This window comes from Salvelinus alpinus, chromosome 3, assembly GCF_045679555.1.
Source record: "Salvelinus alpinus chromosome 3, SLU_Salpinus.1, whole genome shotgun sequence".
In the NCBI taxonomy this organism is placed as follows: domain Eukaryota; kingdom Metazoa; phylum Chordata; class Actinopteri; order Salmoniformes; family Salmonidae; genus Salvelinus; species Salvelinus alpinus.
Window position 1 is genome coordinate 69,335,547 of NC_092088.1, and position 22,827 is coordinate 69,358,373.

At 41.3% G+C, this 22,827-nt stretch overlaps 1 protein-coding gene across 4 annotated transcripts in view; it reads right to left on the reverse strand.

The window, feature by feature from the left end:
- Positions 1 to 12,995, reverse strand: part of aatkb (apoptosis-associated tyrosine kinase b) — a 104,959-nt gene extending 91,964 nt beyond the window's left edge. The window contains exons 1-2 of one of the 4 annotated variants that reach the window (XM_071393842.1): positions 12,617 to 12,993; positions 12,320 to 12,456 (exon numbers count right to left, since the gene is read on the reverse strand). In XM_071393842.1, the coding sequence (XP_071249943.1) occupies positions 12,320 to 12,413 (94 nt within the window). In that variant the 5' untranslated portion in view covers positions 12,414 to 12,456; positions 12,617 to 12,993. Of the gene's footprint in view, positions 1 to 12,319 lie in introns of all 4 variants that reach the window. The other 3 variants (XR_011674254.1, XM_071393843.1, XM_071393840.1) reach the window with 3 other exon arrangements.
- Positions 12,996 to 22,827: the final 9,832 nt, after the last annotated feature.

The window sequence follows — 22,827 nt, forward strand, 5'->3', positions numbered from 1 at the left end:
TTGCTCGCCTGAAGTAGAGTATCTTATGATAAGCTGTAGACCACACTATTTGCCAAGAGAGTTTTCAGCAATACTTTTCGTGCTGTTTATTTACCACCACAGACAGAGGCACTAAGACCGCACTCAGTCAGCTGTATAAGGACATAAGCAAACAGGAAACCGCTCACCCAGAGGCGGCGCTCCTAGTAGCCGAGGACTTTAATGCAGGGAACCTTAAATCAGTTTTACCTAATTTCTATTAACATGTTAAATGCGCAACCAGAGGGGAAAAAATTCTAGATCACCTGTACTCCACACACAGAAACGCGTACAAAGCTCTTCCTCGCCCTCCATTTGGTAAATCTGAACACAATTCTATCCTCCTGATTCCTGCTTACAAGCAAAAATAAAAAGCAAGCAGGAAGCACCAGTGACTCGGTCTATAAAAACGTGGTCAGATGAAGCAGATGCTAAACTACAAGACTGTTTTGCCATCACAGACTGGAACATTTTCCGGGATTCTTCCGATGGCATTGAGTACACCACATCAGTCAGTGAGTTCATCATTAAGTGCATCGAGGACGTCATCCCTACAGTGACTGTACGTACATACCCCAACCAGAAGCCATGGATTACAGGCAACATTCGCACTGAGCTAAAGGGCAGAGCTACTGTTTAAGGTGCGGGACTCTAACCCTGAAGCATATAAGAAATCCTGCTATGCCCTCCGACGAACAACCAAACAGGCAAAGCGCCAATAGAGGGCTAAGATTGAATCGTACTACACCTGCTCCGACGCTCGTCTTATATGGCAGGGCTTGCAAACCATTACAGACTAGAAAGGGAAGCACAGCCACGAGCTGCACAGTGACTCGAGCCTACCAGACGAGCTATATCCCTTCTATGCTCGCTTTGAGGCAAGCAAAACTGAGGCATGCATGAGAGCATCAGCTGTTCCGGACGACTGTGTGATCACGCTCTCCGTAGCCGACGTGAGTAAGACCTTTAAACAGGTCAACATTCACAAGGCCGCAGGGTCAGACGGATTACCAGGACGTGTGCTCCGGGCATGTGCTGACCAACTGGCAGGTGTCTACACTGACATTTTCAACATGTCCCTGATTGAGTCTGTAATACCTAAAAATAAAGGAGAGCCGCACACTCTAGGAGCTCAGATGCAAAAATATTTAATTTACCAACGTTTCGACAGGCAAGCTGTCTTCATCAGGGTACAAATACCAACATGTTTCAAGCAGACCACCATAGTCCCTGTGCCCAAGAACACTAAGGCAACCTGCCTAAATGACTACAGACACGTGCACTCATGTCCGCAGCAATGAAGTGCTTTGAAAGGGTGCTCATGGTTCACATTAACAAGTTATCCCAGAAACCCTAGACCCACTCTAATTTGCATACAGCCCAAACAGATCCACAAATGATGCAATCTCTATTGCACTCCACACTGCCCTTTCCCACCTGGACAAAAGGAACACCGACGTGAGAATGCTATTCATTGACTACAGCTCAGCGTTCAACACCATAGTGCCCACAAAGCTCATCACTAAACTAAGGATCCTGGGACTAAACACCTCCCTCTGCAACTGGATCCTGGACTTCCTGACGACACATCCGCCACGCTGATCCTCAACACTGGAGCCCTTCAGGGGTGCGTGCTCAGTCCACTCCTGTACTCCCTGTTCACCCACGACTGCGTGGCCAGGCACGACTCCAACACCATCATTAAGTTTGCAGATGACACAACAGTGGTAGGCCTGATCACCGACAACAACGAGACAGCCTATAGGGAGGAGGTCAGAGACTTGGCCGGGTGGTGCCAGAATATCAACCTATCCCTCAACGTAATCAAGACAAAGGAGATGATTGTGGACTACAAGAAAAGGAGGAGCGAGCACGCCCCCCATTCTCATCGACGGGGCTATAGTGGAGCAGGTTCAAGTTCCTTGGTGTCCACATCACTAGAATGGTCCAACAAACTAGAATGGTCCAAACACACCAAGATAGTCGTGAAGAGTGCACGACAAAGCCTATTCCACCTCAGGAACCTAAAAAGATTTGGCATGGGTCCTCAGATCCTCAAAAGGTTATACAGGTTCTACAGGTTCTACAAAAGGTTCTACAGGTTCTACAGCTGCAACCTGACTGGTTGCAACACTGCCTGGTACGGCAACTGCTAAGCCTCCGACCGCAAGGCACTACAGAGGGTAGTGCGTACGGCCCAGTACATCACTGGGGCTAAACTGCCTGCCATCCAGGACCTCTACACCAGGCGGTGTCAGAGGAAGGCCCTAAAAATGTTCATAGACCCCAGCCACCCCAGTCATAGACGATTCTCTCTACTACCGCATGGCAAGCGGTACCGGTGCGCCAAGACTAGGACCAAAAGGCTTCTCAAAAGCTTTTACCCCCAAGCCATAAGACTCCTGAACAGGTAATCAAATGGCTACCCAGACTATTTGCATTGTCCCGCCCCGCCCAACCTCTCTTTACACTGCTGCTACTCTCTGTTTATCATATATGCACAGTCACTTTAACTATACATTCATGTACATACTACCTCAATTGGCCCGACTAACCGGTGCCCCCGCACATTGGCTACATGGACAATCTGCATTGTGTCCCAGCCACCCACCAACCCCTCTTTTACGCTACTGCTAATCTCTGTTTATCATATATGCATAGTCACTTTAACCATACCTATATGTACATACTACCTCAATTAGCCCAACTAACCGGTGCCTGTATATAGCCTCACTACTCTTATTGCCTCGCTACTGTATACAGCCTCGCTACTGTTATTTTTCACTGTCTTTTTACTGTTGTTTTTTATTTCTTTACTTATCTATTGTCATGACGTTGCCCTCTTTGGGTACAGAAAGACCCATCCCCCTCTCCCTGCCCCATACAACTAGGCTGCTGTGGTCAGTGAGGTCGTAAATTCCTAGGGAAGACCCTGCCTCATGGCCACACAGTATAGAGATAGAGTGAAGTTTCATAGAGAACAAAGGAATTTCTTCCAACTCACAGAACTTGAGGTCCGAACAACGTTTACGTTCCGGAGAAGGTATAAAAGATCGGTGAAGAATCCAGCTACGAACTGGCCCGTTTGTTACAACTTGGGGAAGCTCATGGGAGACGGTGGGGCCACATTACCATAACGCTGTTTATATAATAGCCTCAGATATGAGTCTTACATCTAATTGTTGTATAAGATGAATGAGTGAGTATGATACTGTTTGTAAAATTGTGTAATGTGATTTTGGACTGTTTAATGAAGGAAACTCCAATTCCCTTTTGAGTTGAACTAAATCAGAGGTCCGCCCATGAACCCAGTTAGGGTCAGGCATCCTGGGACAGACCCTTTTCTGCAATTCCGAATAAAACCCCAATCTTGAGAATTCCTCAAGTAGACCATGTTTTTCTCCATTACGAGAGAGCAAAGGTTGCAGACCATTGCTGAATCTTTTAACCATACCACGTGGTTAACTTCTTTGGGATAGGGTGCGCTGTTTTCACTTTGGGAAAAAATCGTGCCCAATTTAAACGGCCTCGTACTCTATTCTAGATCGTACAATATGCATATTATTATTACTATTGGATAGAAAACACTCTCAAGTTTCTAAAACCAAATTATATCTGTGAGTAAAACAGAACTCATTTTGCAGCAAACTTCCTGTCAGGAAGTGAAAAATCTGAAATCGAGGCTCTGTTCCAGGGCCTTCCTATTCATTTGCTTGAAATCTATGGATATACATGCACTTCATACGCCTTCCACTAGATGTCAAGAGGCAGTGAGATGTGGAATGGGGTGTCTAGCTTGATCTGAGGCCGAACAAGAGCTCTTGGAATGACGTGACCCCAAATTTCCTTTGTTCAGCAAGGTGCGGGAAGGAACCCTGGATTGCCTTCTGAAAAGCTTTCGGTATAGACGGCTAATATCTCCGGCTTTGATTTTATTTGATACATGTGATAATATCATCGTAAAGTATGTTTTTTCAATATAGTTTTATCAGATTATTGAAAGTTTATCGGGAGTTTTGGCGTTTTCCGTTCTCTGCGTTTGGTGAAGATGAACAGCTTCGCGCCACTTGGCTAGCTTTGGTTGCTAATTCGACAGGAGAAAAGGACATTCTAAAACCAAACAACGATTATTCTGGACAAAGGACCCCTTGTACAAGATTCTGATGGACGCTCAGCAAAAGTAGGAACCATTTATGATGTTATTTCGTATTTCTGTGGAAAATGTTTAGTACTATTTTCCGCCCTCATTGCAGGCGCTGTCTCGCTATAACGTAAGCTGTATGTTGTACTAAAGTTATTTTTAGAATTCTAACACGGCGATTGCATTAAGAACTAGTGTATCTTTCATTTGCTGTACAACATGTATTGTGTCAGAAAAATATCCGGATAATTTTGTGCAGTTTGGCTACGTATTCACATTGTAAAACCACGATTTGTACCGCTAAATATGCACATTTTCGAACAAAACATATATGTATTGTGTAATATGATGTTATAGGACTGTCATCTGATGAAGTTTGTCAAGGTTAGTGAATAAATTTATATATTTTGCTGGTTTCTTCGCTATCGCTACCTTTGCGATGAATGAATGCGGTTGTGTGGTTAACTATTGTAGTAAGCTAATATAATGCTATATTGTGTTTTCGCTGTAAAACACTTAAAAAATCTGAAATATTGGCTGGATTCACAAGATGTTTGTCTTTCATTTGCTGTACACCATGTATTTTTCATAAATGTTTTATGATGAGTATTTAGGTATTTCACGTTGGTCTCTGTAATTGTTCTAGCTGCTTTGGTGATATTTGTGATTGTAGCTGCAATGTAAAACTATGATTTATACCTGAAATATGCAAATTTTTCGAACAAAACATAGATTTATTGTATAACATGTTATAAGACTGTCATCTGATGAAGTTGTTTCTTGGTTAGTGACTAATTCTATCTCTATTTGGGGGTTTTGTGCAAGCTACCTGTGCTGTGAAAGAAATGTCTGTGCTTTTTTGTATTTGGTGGTGAGCTAACATAAATATACGTGGTGTTTTCGCTGTAAAACATTTTTTTAAATCGGACATGTTGGCTGGATTCACAAGATGTTTATCTTTCATTTGCTGTATTGGACTTGTTAATGTGTGAAAGTTAAATATTTCTAAAAAATATTTTGGGAATTTCACGCGCTGCCTTTTCAGTGGAATGTGGGGGGGCTAGCGGAACCCCGGGGCTAGACAGGTTAAACTCTTAGACTATTGATACCGACAGAATAAGAACAAGTCTTTGATATTAATTACTAGTCTGCAGCTAGGAATTCGGTATCATTGAACGCGAAGAACGACAACCGCCGAAACATCTATCTACAACAACATGAATGAATGTCGCTCTGAACTATCCACTCTAACCACGACAGAGAGAGAGAGAGAGAGAGAGAGGACGAAAACTCTCCAACAGAAACTAACTTTCAACAAAGATCCCGACGACACACTGAACGTAAATATATACAGTGGGGAGAACAAGTATTTGATACACTGCCGATTTTGCAGGTTTTCCTACTTACAAAGCATGTAGAGGTCTGTCATTTTTATCATAGGTACACTTCAACTGTGAGAGACGGAATCTAAAACAAAAATCCAGAAAATCACATTGTATGATTTTTAAATAATTAATTTGCATTTTATTGCATGACATAAGTATTTGATCACCTACCAACCAGTAAGAATTCCGGCTCTCACAGACCTGTTAGTTTTTCTTTAAGAAGCCCTCCTGTTCTCCACTCATTACCTGTATTAACTGCACCTGTTTGAACTCGTTACCTGTATAAAAGACACCTGTCCACACACAATCAAACAGATTCCAACCTCTCCACAATGGCCAAGACCAGAGAGCTGTGTAAGGACATCAGGGATAAAATTGTAGACCTGCACAAGGCTGGGATGGGCTACAGGACAATAGGCAAGCAGCTTGGTGAGAAGGAAACAACTGTTGGCGCAATTATTAGAAAATGGAAGAAGTTCAAGATGACGGTCAATCACCCTCGGTCTGGGGCTCCATGCAAGATTTCACCTCGTGGGGCATCAATGATCATGAGGAAGGTGAGGGATCAGCCCAGAACTACACGGCAGGACCTGGTCAATGACCTGAAGAGAGCTGGGACCACAGTCTCAAAGATAACCATTAGTAACACACTACGCCGTCATGGATTAAAATCCTGCAGCGCACGCAAGGTCCCCCTGCTCAAGCCAGCGCATGTCCAGGCCCGTCTGAAGTTTGCCAATGACCATCTGGATGATCCAGAGGAGGAATGGGAGAAGGTCATGTGGTCTGATGAGACAAAAATAGAGCTTTTTGGTCTAACTCCACTCGCCGTGTTTGGAGGAAGAAGAAGTATGAGTACAACCCCAAGAACACCATCCCAACCGTGAAGCATGGAGGTGGAAACATCATTCTTTGGGGATGCTTTTCTGCAAAGGGGACAGGACGACTGCACCGTATTGAGGGGAGGATGGATGGGGCCATGTATCGCGAGATCTTGGCCAACAACCTCCTTCCCTCAGTAAGAGCATTGAAGATGGGTCGTGGCTGGGTCTTCCAGCATGACAACGACACGAAGCACACAGCCATGGCAACTAAGGAGTGGCTCCGTAAGAAGCATCTCAAGGTCCTGGAGTGGCCTAGTCAGTCTCCAGACCTGAACCCAATAGAAAATCTTTGGAGGGAGCTGAAAGTCCGTATTGCCCAGCGACAGCCCCGAAACCTGAAGGATCTGGAGAAGATCTGTAGGGAGGAGTGGGCCAAAATCCCTGCTGCAGTGTGTGCAAACCTAGTCAAGAACTACAGGAAACGTATGATCTCTGTAATTGCAAACAAAGGTTTCTGTACCAAATATTAAGTTCTGCTTTTCTGATGTATCAAATACTTATGTCATGCAATAAAATGCAAATTAATTACTTAAAAATCATACAATGTGATTTTCTGGATTTTTGTTTTAGATTCCGTCTCTCATAGTTGAAGTGTACCTATGATAAAAATTACAGACCTCTACATGCTTTGTAAGTAGGAAAACCTGCAAAATCGGCAGTGTATCAAATACTTGTTCTCCCCACTGTATATTGATTGCAATTGTTCCCGAAGGAGTGAGCGTTCATGTGCAAAGGATTAGCATTTCAATTGTTATAATTATCAACTTTGTAGTGTCTAATCTCAGGTGACCCCCACTCCCCCTTTTGTCTAACAAGCCGCCATGCCGGTTTTGCCCACTGGGGCACATTCTCCTATCATTTCTTGTAACCATATTTACTTTGTTTGTTTGTTTATTTTATTTATTTATTTATTTATTTTTTTTTTACCGTTATTTTACCAGGTAAGTTGACTGAGAACACGTTCTCATTTGCAGCAACGACCTGGGGAATAGTTACAGGGGAGAGGAGGGGGATGAATGAGCCAATTGTAAACTGGGGATTATTAGGTGACCGTGATGGTTGAGGGCCAGATTGGGAATTTAGCCAGGACACCGGGGTTAACACCCCCTATATTTATGCATTTCTGTGAATTACTTAGTTAGTAAAAAATAAATGATTTAAGACAATAGATGTATGGATGACTCATAGTGAAGACTGGGTTCGTGCAGATAACCAACAATTGACGACGTTTGGAATGAGACTAACGTGAGGTAAAGTAAATAATTCATTAATTCGAAGACTAATTGATCAGATATAAAATATCTGTAATCTGAATATTTTCCTTGGTGCCCCGACTTCCTAGTTAATGACAGTTACATGATTAATCAGTTTAATCGCGTAATACTAATTACAGAGAATCTTTGATAAAAACTAAAAGTCTTCATTTAATGATGCCAAAGACACGACACTATTGTTCACCTAATACCTATTTTTTACTTAAAAATTGCACCGTTGGTAAGGGCCTGTAAGTAAGCTGTAACCTGTTGCATTCGGCGCATGTGACAAATAAACTTTGATTTGATTTGGAGGGCTAGAGAATGGAGCACATCATTCTTTCATTAGCCCTCTGCCAGTACCAGACGAGGGAGGAAGGGAAGGGGCTGAACGAGCCTGGGGATTTACACAATTCAATAAACACACTAAGATAGTGAAATAGAGAGTTCCGCAATTCATAACTGCATATGGAGGAGCAGAGAATGAAATAATGTACTGTCCAAAACAACTGAAACTTATTTTCACTTATTGTCATTTATTTTCAGATCTCCAGAGAAAGATGGCCAATATAGGCTACTGTACTTTGTGAGCTATTGAAATTAAATCCATCAAGAGAACCACAGAACTGTATACTGCACTTCAGACAGGCAACAAGACAAATAATGACAGAACAGGCTAACTAGCACCTCCTGCTAACATTATTGTCCACAGCTGAACAACCATGGACCAAATTAATTCACATGTCATCAACAAAGCCACAGCCACTTGGAATTGTGAGCTCCAAGAGGAAGCAAGGTTTCTTGAAAAGGCTCAACAAATCTGATCTAACAAAGTGAATATTTGTCAAATCCGTCATGATTTATGTGTTGTAACAGGCCCACAATGTGGTTACTTCAGTCTGCATACAAAAATTGGTGGTGGTAGTCAAAATAATGTTTAACTGTAATACAGTTGATTGGTGACGATGACATGAACATGTGTTGGGGTTGACATCCATACTAGCATTATACTCAGAGTTTTACCTCAACATAGTGTGAAAAACACATATAAACAATAGCCTAAATGTAGGCTAATTTTGCTGGGGGGCAATGAGGAAATGTGTGATCTTTCCCCAGCAGCACTTTCCCACACGTGTTTCCATGACAATCCCATTGTTTTGGTCGACTTCGATCGATCCATACTCCGAGTCGAAAAATCTAACAAAAACCAATCATTCCTTTAATTTACAGTGTTAAATAACACTAATATGTGAGAACAATATTTTTAAGAATAAATGTTTTAACTTTTCCACTATAAAAATCTTTGGGGTGGAAATCTGTTGCAGCTCAAGTCGACTACAAAATCCACAATGCAATACTCTCTCTATGGGCTGGCTGGCTGGCTAGCTAGCTAGGTAGCAAGCAAACAAAGCTACACACAGTAATACCAAAGACAATATCAGCATGTAAAGTAGCTACAGTTGAAGTTGGAAGGTTAGATACACTTAGGTTGGAGTCATTAAAACTCGTTTTTCAACCACTCCACAAATTTCTTGTTAACAAACTATAATTTTGGCAAGGCGGTTAGGACATCTACTTTGTGCATGACACAAGTCATTTTTCCAACAATTGTTGACAGACAGATTATTTCACATATAATTCACTGTATCACAATTCCAGTGGGTCAGAAGTTTACATACACTAAGTTGACTGTGTCTTTAAACAGCTTGGAAAATTCCAGAAAATTATGCCATGGCTTTAGAAACTTCTGATAGGCTAATTGACATCATTTGAGTCAATTGGAGGTGTACCTGTGGATGTATTTCAAGGCCTACCTTCAAACTCAGTGCCTCTTTGCTTGACATCATGGGAAAATCTAAATAACTCAGCCAATACCTCAGAAAAACAAATTGTAGACCTCCACAAGTCTGTTTCATCCTTGGGAGCAATTTACAAACGGCTGAAGGTACCACGTTCATCTGTACAAACAATAGTACGCAAGTATAAACACCATGGGACCACGCAGCCATCATACCGCTTAGGAAGGAGAAACGTTCTGTCTCCTAGAGATGAACGTACTTTGGTGCGAAAAGTGCAAATCAATCCCAGAACAACAGCAAAGGACCTTGTGAAGATGCCGAAGGAAACAGGTACAAAAGTATATATATCTACAGTAAAACGAGTCTTATATCAACATAACCTGAAAGGCCGCTCAGCAAGGAAGACGCCACTGCTCCAAAACCGCCATAAAAAAAGCCAGAGTACCGTTTGCAACTGCACATGGGGACAAAGATCGTACTTTTTGGAGAAATGTCCTCTGGTCTGATGAAACAAAAATATAACTGTTTGACCAAAATGACCATTGTTATGTTTGGAGGAAAAAAGGGGATGCTTGCAAGCCGAAGAACACCATGACATGCCAACCGTGAAGCACGGTTTTGCCAAATGTGTGGCAAAATGGCTTAAGAACAACAAAGTCAAGGTATTGGAATGGCCATCACAAAGCCCTGACCTCAATCCTATAGAAGATTTGTGGGCAGAACTGACAAAGCGTGTGCGAGCAGGAGGAATGGGCTTGTGGAAGGCTACCCGAAACGTTTGACCCAAGTTAAACAATTTAAAGGCAATGCTACCAAATACTAATTGAGTGTATGTAAACTTCTGACCCACTGGGAATGTGATGAAAGAAATAAAAGCTGAAATAAATCATTCTCTCTACTAATATTCTGACATTTCACATTCTTAAAATAATGTGGTGATCCTAACTGACCTAAGACAGGGACATTTTACTAGGATTAAATGTTAGGAATTGTGAAAAACTGAGTTTAAATGTATTTGGCTAAGGTGTATGTAAACTTCTGACTTCAACTGTATTTAGCTGTAAAATCAACCAAACAAACTGCACTATCAATTTAGGAGTCTACAATCTCACCCTGTTCAACCTGCAGAACAATGTGCCTCACAGAGTGGAGTCTGACATTCGCAACTGCAGATATACTTTTGAGGAGATGGGAAACATTGCCCATGCTATGTCAATGGGCCGGGCAGTGCATTCTGGGCGATTCTTGGACAAGGAGCTCTCCTTCAGTGAATGGGAGTCTATTGGGCGCTAGCTCGAACACCCAAAATTAGCACGAATTTGGTCAACAAGAAGAACAACATTACAAATATTTTCAGAGATGTGAGATAATTAACTTGCTATCTGTAATATCGTACAGCTTTTGAATCGTGACACTATGTACTTTCGAGGAAAATAGGCACGTTTTGACACATACACTGACTTTGAGAAGGGATTGCATGATGATTTGCTTAGCAACCATGTGATGCGGCATGACTGCGTGACTACGATTGGTCGACAGTCTGCTGGGTGGGGCGTTATACGTTCCTTCATTCATTGGATTCCTATCTCCTTTCTATAATATCTCTGGCAACGGCACCATACAATGCACCCTGGACTAAAGAGGCTGACAAATAGGAAAAATGTGCTAGAACCTACGTTAAATTGCACATTTCTCGAGGTAGGAATATCGCAAAAATATGATCAACGGCTCATTCGAGAGAAGACATCCTCCCGAGTTATGACATCGGCCAGTATTGAAATCTGACATGTATGAAAGACCTTTTCGAGATCTAAAATTCGTATTCCTATTAACTTCCAGTGTAGTGAGAGAGACTTTATCACAGTGGTACGTAATACCAGCCAGATGTCTGTCTGCTTGAATGCCAATAACTCAGATACACATGAAAACATGAAATGACCCAGGGAATTGATAGAACATCCCTCAGATATGAACAAAAACAATATAACATTCCAAATTGGTGAACCTTCCCTTTAAATTCGAGTATGCATTCCATTGACCCCTTTACCGCATCTAGTTATGGGAAGAAACTCACTGGAGCCATACCAACAGCAGCACTTCCTTCCTTGAGAAAAAAACCTGTCTACAGTCCTGCAGGTACCAAGCATTCACTTGTCTCTCGTGACAGTTTCAAGATTCGAGATGATTTGGTTCTGGGTGGTGAGACTTTCTTGAACTTAAATACACTTACAGGTGAATCAGTATAAGAGTGCAATCTATGGTGTTGTCATTCATTCATTCATTCTTTTAAACTCCTGATTTTCCTCTTTCTGATCTGACTGGATCTACAGACAGTACATCCTCCAATATGCTTCTTGCAGAAAATCCCTCTGTAGGCTACCTTACCTTTCACCTTCATCTCCTACCTCTAATGCTTTAACCTAGCAGGGAAGTCTAAGGATTGAACGGGATAAATCACTGGCTTTTAGGAGTGCCCAGGCCTGCCAGTACTTTGCAGAAGGTTAAAAGATGAATACTATGAGATATTAGGCTACTGTCACAGTTGAATGGCCAATCCTACTAATTAGGTTCACCCACAGGTGCAAGGGAAGGCTCTCTCTCTCTCACACACACACACACACACACATGCACACAAATGACTGTCAGTCTGCCACCTTTATAATTGAACCGCTACAATGTATTTAGCCTACTAATGCATGCTTTTGTGGACCTGACAGTGGTAAATGTAATAAACATGATGACACGATTATCTTTCTGAGCTAGACAAACATTACTTACAAAGACACTTGGTATTCTAATTCCATCAAGTAATGGAATGTCGGCATTTGTTAGAACTCACCTAAATTGAAATGGGAACTGAGGGCAAACCCGGGGACGAAGAATGATGAAGACATGATGACCATCAGCAGAATCGCCAACATCTTCCTCGCCATGGGGGAGTTACTGGTGTTGCAGAGACACTATTGCAGGTAGCTTCTAATCAAAGAAATGGTAGAGAGAAAAGCTGCATTTTTGCCCATTCAAACCCGTTCTTTGCGTTTCAAAGCGCTCCTCCATATTTTGCCAGGCATAAAATAACAATCGGATTTAGAAGCAGATGTTCACAGAATGAATCAGCCTCTCCAGTGCAATTTACCGTTTTCCTATTGCCATCCAATTGTGGAGAATGTGTAGAGATTGTCGCTGCAAAGTGCCACCGCCACAGTGAGTGCGGTTACGGGATACCGCACAGTATTTAAATTGATGCTATTCCCTGTGGTCTCTGCTGCTGCAGCAAACCGCGGACAGGTCCAGTGTATCATCCCATATATAGATTAACTCGTCCGAATGCGATGTCCTTTGATGATGATATCAACAACAATGGCTCAACTATGAATCAATCACTCATTCGCCTAAAAGTAATACCAGCTTCTCATAGGTGTTGCACTAATAGCGCGAGCACAGAGCGGGAGATGTCTGTGTGCTGACAGCGAGAGCGCCATCTTGCTTGCTAATGTTGCGTTCCCAAATATAATTTCTGACTGAGCTGGTGTTTCACTCTGCTCCAAAGACTGCAGGGGAGGGGGTGATGCTCTATAGCTGGGCCACTATAGCCTATTTGCGGGTGAGCAATTGAGCAAGATCAGTTTATCACGATGAACCAGCGTTATGCTTTAATATCTCACTAATCAAAATTAGTTAGGGTTTGAGTAGCCTGCCCTGGCTATAACTGTCACACTTCATCAAATCATCAGTGGCGATTTTAGCATGTAAATCTTGGTGGGTCAAAAAAATCTATGTTTTAGATTCATGCCAGCAAAGCCACAACACAACACTAAACAGTACATTAATTGCACTATAACAGTGACAAACGGTGCCCAAACTGTTAGGGCCTAGATAAAGTTGTCCCAAAAGAAGAGCTTTCTTTTAACCTGGAGGGAATCTTACCACTGCTAAACCTATCTATCAGGGGAGCCCTGTCTGGCAGCAAAACAGGTCATTCAGCCTCTTACTGCTTTAAAAAAAAACATAGTTGAAATGGCTGACTTGCTTAAACAAATTAGGTATCTGCTGACAATTGAGATGTACAAATTATGGCATCAGGGGACGACGAGCGGATAAGAGGCAATCCGTAATTTCAATTAAGACATGAATGACCCAGCTAGGGCAGTCAATATAACTATTTGTTCAGCACTTTTGAAATGTTATGCAACATAATTCCGAACATGGGCCATCCTTACAGTATTCTCCCTGTATACCAAGTCAAAACCATAGGATAAATAAAGGGGGCATTTAAGCAGACAATGAAAGCTCTTACAATATTCAATGATTACATTTCTCTGAAACAGGCTATAGGCTACATGTGCACCACCAAGTCGGAACAGTAGGCACGTTTTGAGGGTGAAAGGGACCAAATTATTAGGGTGAGGCACATGGGCTGCTATACACTTACATAGTCTACTCTTAGATTTGGCTGTGACGTAGTGTTCCCATGAGTGACAGAATACTGAGCCACTCATGGCATAACTAGAGAGCATTACTCAATCACGGCGTAACTAGAGATCATTACCAACCCCTACGCTCCATATTTTCCCCTGGCTGCCCCACCACCACAGAAAGCACTGAGCTAGGCTGAAACACCTGCATTTTGGAGCTGCCTTACTCAAGAAAGCAAAAAATAATTTATTTTCTTTTTACATTGTTTGCAAACTGATATGTGACACATTAAATAACATGCAAAACAAGCATGAAAAAAATACTAGAATTGTATTAAATTGTTTTTGCTAAACAGGCGGGGGCTCTGCCCCACCTGCCCTGAATGATGGGTCGCCACTGCAAATCATGATGTGATTTAATTCATTTTCCTTAGCCTACATGTTATAACTTCTAACTTTACATTAAAATAAATGACAATAATAGGCTACTAAGTTGCACATCCTTGATGTTTCACATAATATTATTTTATTCTATAGATCCTAGTGTGCAACAGCAAATATTTCCCTGCATGTGTGGGTGCATGTTTCCTGTGCATGGGCCAGAAGGATGCAAAGTTTAAACGTATTTTTGGTTGAAAATACGTATTTCTGGTGGAAAATACATATTTTCAACATTGGCCAAAAGGTGTAGTGAGGAATTGATATGTCCCTCTCACGTTTCATTCACTCAAAGCAGACGCTATGGATCAACAGCACAATACAGCAGCACCCATGAACACACAGACAGAGAGATTGTGATGTAACAGCATAGAAAAGGCACAAGCCTTGGTTCTCTCTGTGAGAGAGAGAGAGAGAGAGAGAGAGAGAGAGAGAGAGAGAGAGAGAGAGAGAGAGAGAGAGAGAGAGAGAGAGAGAGAGAGAGAGAGAGAGAGAGAGAGAGAGAGAGATTCCAGCTAGAGGTTTGCAGTCATTCAGACGCAGTCAGCTCCCCCCTGGTCTCCTCACATGTCACAGTCCGTATGTTAAACCCAGAGAGAGGGATAAAAATGTCACAGGCTGTGAAGAACATCTGTTTCCCATTCCATGGATGTAATTCCCTCTTTGTCACATTTTTTCCACCATATGTGAACATACAGTGCCTAGTGAAAGTCTACACACCCCTTGCACATTCTTCACAGGTGTAATCTAAATCAAAAAAAGTATTAAATCGTTTTTTTCATAGCGATGTATAACCTACTCCACATTTGATAGCTTATTCAAAATGATTCAAAGATGTAATGGCTGCCAAAGTTGCTTCCACCAAGTATTGACTCTGGGGTGTGAAGACATACGCAATCAATACATCTTCATTTTTCAAATTAATAAGGAACATTTTCTAAATGTTTTTGAGTTAATATGGAAAACCCTATACCCACAAATGTTTCACATCAGTGTTTTTTTCATCAGAAATGATTGCTTATGGGCACCTTCATGTGTGTGTAAAATATTACTGTTCTCAGATGTTTCATTCATAGATTTCTGATGTGTGTGAAAATAAAACAAATTGCAACAAAAAAAATATATCCATTGTTTATCTTGAATGGAATGTTAATATCCTGTATGTTTGACTGTGGTATGTGGTTGTCTCAACTAGCTATTTTACAATTAATACACTTACTGGAAGTTGCTCTTACTGGAAACCCATGCAAAAAACAGATATCGCTATCTTAAACTGACATTTTGATGGGGATTCTTTATGTTACTTAGATTGACGCACAGGTGCTTCATTATATGTGTTGTTGTTTTCACCATTGAGGACCACTTTGAAAACAAGTATTTTAATTAATACTTTCAAGTGATATACTCTGGGTCCACATTGTACATTTTTGTTGTATGTGTCTGTAACCCAACATAAATTCAATTCAATAGACTCTTAGGGATATTAAACAATAAAAGCTCATTTACCAACATTTCTGAAAATTGATATATAGTGTTTTGGAATGAAACTAAAAATGTTCTTACACTTTGAAAATGTGGTGTAGATTGTGTAGATTGGCAGGGCAAAAATCAAATATATTCCTTTTTGGGATTACATTTTAAGGCTGTAAAATGTGAAGACTGTGTAAGGGGTGAGAAATCTGCAACTTTTACTAGTGACTGTATAACCCACCAACCCCCTCTATATGCTGTCTACAAGGTCACTTAATAATACATCATACATAGCTACTATAATCTGCTTGCCTCTTATGGGGATGGATTAGTTATTCTAGCTGACTCTCATTCCCTTGTATTTGCCATGACGGGAAAAAATTGACATAGAAATAATGACATAATGAAAATAAATGTTACTGTTTTGAATCTGTTGCTACTTGACAGGGCTACCAAATGTATAATCCTTGCTCAGGTCCTCCAGCTAACTCATTTTCTGTCAGAGTGAATATTGGGTGTAGCCTATACTGTACAACACAGTAGGAGAGGATAATATGTATTCCTTGTCATATCTGTCCTTGATTCCTTCCCAGCCCCATTTACTTCCTAATGGTGTAAGTTATATTAGATAGAACATGGATGGAAAAATGGAATGAGTCAGTGTCATACAGTATACTGTCATATACTGTAGGGCTGTGGTCAAAACTAGTGCACTATGTAGGTAATTTGGTGCCATTTAGTATGCAAACAAAGCCTTATATTCATAATAGAAGGCTCTGGAACCAGCTATCTAGGATATTCTATTTCTGTTCTTATTCTCTTTGCTCTGTATTTTTCTCTGTTGATATACACTGACTGTTCAAAACATTAGGGACAGCTTCCTAATATTGAGTTGCACCCCCTTTTGCACTCAGAACAGCCTCAATTCGTCGAGGCATGGACTCTACAAGGTGTTGAATGTGTTCCACAGGGATGCTGACCCATGTTCACTCCAATGTTTCCCACAGTTGTGTCAAGTTGTCTGGATGTCATTGGGACCCTTCTTGATACACACGGGAACCTGTTGAGCGTGAAAACCCAGCAGCGTTGTAGTTCATGACACAAACTGGTGCGCATGGCACCTACTACCATTACCCCGTTCAAAGGCACTTAAATCTTTCGTCTTGCTCATTCACCCTCTGAATGGCACACATACACAACCATGTCTCAATTGTATCAAGGCTTGAAAAACCTTCTTTAACCTGTCTCCTCCCCTTCATCTACACTGATTGAAGTGGATTTAACAAGTGACATCAATAAGGGATCATAGCTTTCACCTGGATTCACCTGGTTAGTATGTCATGAAAACAGCAGGTGTTCCTAATGTTTTGTACACTCAGTGTATATCTTCCTCTGAGGCTGTTGCTGTTTTCTCTGTATAGTTACTTCATATTCTGATCCCTGACTGAATGATACACTGTGTTGCTTGTCTCTTGTTGCCCTGGTAACAGCATGGATGGATAAAGGGGTATGGAGCAATGATTTTTAAGGTGAATAGAAGTGGTCGTCTCACAACACACGTCTCACCCCCACTCCGATCATGTTCATATGTTGTTCATAGGCTATGCTGTTTGTATCTGCATATCAAATCATTGGTATGTTGAAGCATCTATATTGGTGTTCTCTGACTAACACAAACACACACTTTGTGTTATTCCTTTTCAAATGCACATGCAAAAATCAACACAACCTCCTAAATGATCATGTTCAAATACATCACAAATAATTCTCAAATCCCTCTGCTGTGCTCACAGGGCAAGACAGTGATGGAATCATTGCATCAGAATGTTTAAAAATACTGTAACCTCACCCCTCCTCCTCCCTAGCCTCTACTCCCTATTCTGCCCTCACCACCCTCTCCTCAAACTAGACTCCAAAGCTCTCCCTTCCTTTCTCTCCCATCGTCCTCTTCCCTCCCTCCACCCAACTCAGAGCGGTCTCCTGGGGGTGATGGAGGAGTAGAGAGGGCTGCGGCTGCAGACTTTTAACTAGCCTCTGTGCAGCACGGGTCATTCTGCACCTAAGAATCTGCAGCTGTGGATCACGGGTCATTCTGCACCTAAGCAGCTGCAGCTGTGGATCACGGGTCATTCTGCACCTAAGAAGCTGCAGCTGTGGATCACGGGTCATTCTGCACCTAAGCAGCTGCAGCTGTGGAGTCTACCACTACCACACTCTGGTTTCCCCCCTTCAGGCCCACAGCTCTACTCTCACTCCCTCTTTCGCTCTCTCTCATTCTCTCTCCCCCTCTCTGTACGTCTCTCTCCCCTCTCTCTCTCTTTTGCTCTTTTACTCTCTCTGTATTTCTCTCTCCATCTTCTCTCCCTCTAGCCAGCTGCTCTAACGGTCTGGAACCATTCCATCTCAAGGACCCTGGAGCCTTCAATATGTGGGTGTACAACTTCTCTTTGTAGAAAAACATATCCAAATACCACATATGTTGAATTAAATAACACACACAAGAATACATATCTCTATGTCTAAACCATACATCCCAGAAGCTGAAAACTGATGCATTGCACCAAATACAACAACCTCTCTCTCAATGTGATCAAGACAAAGGAGATGATTGCGGACTACAGGAAAAGGAGGACCGAGCACGCCCACATTCTCATTGACGGGGTTAAAGTGGAGCAGGTTGAGAGCTTCAAGTTCCTTGGTGTCCACATCACCAACAAACTATCATGGTCCAAACATACCAAGCAGTCGTGAAGAGGGCACGACAAAGCCTATTCCCCCTCAGGAGACTGAAAAGATTTGGCATGGTCCCTCAGAGCCTCAAAAAATTCTATAGCTACACCATCGAGAGCATCCTGACTGGTTGCATCACTGCCTGGTATGGCAACTGCTCGGTCTCCGACCGCAAGGCACTACAGAGGGTAGTGCGTACGGCCCAGTACATCACTGGGGCCATGCTTCCAGCCATCCAAGCTTCCAGCCATTGAGATTCTTCAAATAGCCATCCTTTGCCTTGATGACAGCTTTGCACACTCTTGGCATTCACTTATATGTGTATTAAGGTAGTCAAATGTTTAGTATTTGGTCCCATATTCCTAGCACGCAATGATTACATCAAGCTTGTGACTACAAACTTGTTGGATGCATTTGCTGTTTAATTTTGGTTGTCTCCAATTATTTTGTGCCGAATAGAAATTAACGGTAAATAATGTAGTGTGTCATTTTAGAGTCACATTTATTGTAAATAAGAATTTAATATGTTTCTAAACACTTCTACATTAATGTGGATGATTCCGGATAGGCCTGAATGAATCGTGAATAATGATGAGTGAGAAAGTTACAGATGCACAAATATCATACCCCCAAGACGTCTTACCTTTACAATAACACAGGCATTTATCTGATTTTCTTTTTTTGTTGACCAGGGCCCATAGTCTGCCATTTGGGAATAGCGTGCCACCTGGGATGTAGACTATGTCTCTGTAATGAGATTCTTCAGAATCATACTAAATGTGTCCTTACCAAGTCATTTTAACCAAGTCATTTTAACTAGCCCCTGTGGAGCATGGGTCATTCTGCAGCAGCTGCAGCTGTGGAGCCTACCACTACCACACTCTGGTTGTCCCCGTGGGCCCAAAGCTCTCCTGTCTCTCCCCCTCTCTGTCCATCTCTCTCACACTCTGTCTCTTTTGCTCAAACGAAATGTGTCCTTACAAAGTCATTTTACATTAGGCCTTCAGGGTAGTCAGAATCAGAAACACTTAATTTGGAGGAAGTATGCAGTGAGTGTAATGAAACTATACAATGTTAAAGATGCAGTAAGTCATGTCAGAAGCTTGCAGATTCATTACTTACCAACAACAGCTGCAAATTACAAATATAGCTGGAAGCAGCAATGAACGGGGTTCACAGGATAACATATAGGACACAATATCAGTTGAATAACAAAGCAAGCCCTCTGTCGTGTAAGAACTATCTTCCTTTATGTGCAATCAATGAAAACATTACCATGTTTACCTCACAATACCACAAGGATACCACAAGGAATACCACAAGGAAGTGAAGTTTGGTCTAGTTTGTGTAAATTATTTAAATCTCAGTTGGTACACCACATTAGCGTTCCAAAATACACTCTGGAAGTGGTCCAGTTTCACATTTCCCCCCCCAAAAATATCAACTTTTCACTATGGTCATATCACATAATAGGGCAACAATATGTGATCATACAGATATACTAATCACGATATTTCACGTTGTTCGTCTGTATAATTTAAATCTAACATTTGCATGAGGCAAGGTCCACTTGATCAATACTTATTACTCTAATATCCAGTGTTGCCACTGGTGCCAATGACATCTATAGTGCCACCAAATGTTCTAGTGCAACCATCTAAGGTTGCAGTGACTTTATATTCACACCACTTCTAAGGACATACTGGGGTCCGACATTATTGACAGATTTGGTAAATATGAGTAAAAATGACTGTATAAATAAATAATTCCAATGCTGAGCTATATTGTTTGCAAAAAAAAGGGGGGGGGGTTATATTATTTTATACTAATACAATTGCTTGGACAAAGTTTATTTTGAAAAAAAAATATTATTTTTTTTCTCAAAAAGGTAGGGGTCAATACCTTTTAATACCTCACCTTATGATGATAACTGCACTGGGCTTGTTTGTAAAAGGTTTTCTGAGTTGGAGAACACATTGGGAGGGATATTAGACCATTCCTCACTACAGAATCCTTCCAGAACCTTGATATCCTTTGTCTGTACTTATGGACTGCCCTCTTCCATTCAAACCACAAGTTTTCAAGTCCAGAGACTGAGATGGTTATTGTTATTATTGATGGTTATTGTCTTGCTGGAAGATCCACTTGTGGCCAAGTTTAAGAATCCTGGAAGCGTCAACCAGGTTTTTGGCTAAAATATCTTGGTACTGGGTAAAGTTCATGAATTCGTTGACCTTAACAAAGGCCCTAGGACCAGTGGATGCAAAATAGCCCTATAACATCAATGATCCACCAACATATTTTATAGTAGGTATGGGGTTCTTTTCTGCTCATGCATTCTCCTTTTGACACCAAACCCACCACTGGTGTGTGTGGCCAAAGATCTTGATTTTCATGTCGTCCAACAAATGTAAATGCTTGGAGTTTGCTTTACGGCATTGACACTTGGATTGAAACCAGTGCTTTGGTCAGATTACATGAAAATAAAGATCTTTGGCCACGCACACCAGTGGTGGGTCATTTTTTTGTATTTTTGATTTTCATACAATTTAATTGTATATTTTATAAACAATACAAAACATACACATACAAATGACATCATACAAGCATCACTACAAACACCTGCCCAGACCCACTAGCCCCAACCCCTATTTTTTTTTAATTAAGGAGAAGAGAGAGAGAGCTATATTTCATTTTGTTTTTCACTTTCACTTATTTAGGTAATGAATGCAGCTACTCTAGCTAGTTTAGCCTACTCAAACACCGAGCTCAAACAGAGATAGATGCTGTTACCTAGCTGGCTATGGCTATCCAACACTGAAACTCAAGGTACTGTAAGCTTTTGGTTTTATTTATTTATTGCCACTAGGGCCCACCGGTGTAACTGCTAAACTGCTTGCTAACTGTACACTGTACTGCATGATTGTAGTGGGTTTACTAACGTGTTAATTCTAGAAGCTATGCTATTGACTTGACATTAGCTAACATGGTGACAATGATGTAGGTTGTGTGTAGCGATTAGCATTTATAATATGAAGGTTCGGCTTGGATTTTTTTTTTTGCCTGGTCACAGACAGCTGATGTGTTGTGCACTGCAGTCCACAAGCGAAGGGAAAGGTGAGAGGAGGAGAGCGCGTAGATACAAGAAGGAACTATACAACAATCTGGCTGCTATGAAAGTGAACCGTGTTGGTGTGTGATCCGGGGTGTATTCATTCCACTGATTCTGTTGAAAAACGTTTCTTAAAATGGAAGCAAACGGGACAAACATACCTGAATTTGTCCAATAGACGCTCTCGTTATCGACTGTTGGGCTAATGTTTACACCCTAGATCAGCTACTATAGATGCAGGCAAGATTATGCAAGGCGTTATTGAATGTCTCAGTGTTTGTCACCTTGATGACTCAAATTTATATCGACCTCTACATTGTAAGCTTTCATTCATAGGCTAGGTTGTAGCAACCTCATGATGGGTATAGGGAAAATGTGAGTTTCGTGTAGTAGCCTACATCTATCAATGTACATTGAGCTGGGTGAATGGAATATAAATGACAGTCATCCAATACGCTCTAATATAAATAAGGCCATGCTCATCAATTTAAAAAAATCGTCCTCCCTCATAAAACAGCACCGACCGCCACTGTATTCCATATACAGTGATTAACATTAGGGGCATTTATTTGACCTTGGAACACGTTTTAAACCCAGATTTAATTCAAATGGCACTTAAATGTAAACAAATATGAGTCATTGTTAATGTTTCGCAATTATTTTTCATATATCATGAATAAATACAGGTTATTAATACCTTTCTACTATTAAATCAAATCAAATTTTATTAGTCAGATGCGCCAAATAAAAGGTGTAGACGTTACAGTGAAATGCTTACTTACAAGCCCTTAACCAACAATGTAGTTAAAAAATATGAATAATAATAAGATATAAAAGAAACAAATAACTAAAGATCAGCAGTAAAATAACAATAGCGAGACTATATACAGGGGGTACCGGTTAGTCAAGGTAATTGAAGTAATATGCACATGTAGGTAGAGTTATTAAAGTGACTATGCATAGATTTTAACAGAGTGTAGCAGCAGTGTAAAAGAGGGGGGAATGCAAATAGTCTGGTTAGCCGTTTGATTAGATGTTCAGGAGTCTTATGGCTTGGGGGTAGAAGCTGTTTACAAGCCTCTTGGACCTAGACTTGGAGCTCCGGTACCGCTTGCTGTGCGGTAGCAGAGAGAACAGTCTATGACTGGGGTGGCTGGAGTCTTTGACAATGTTTGTGCCTTC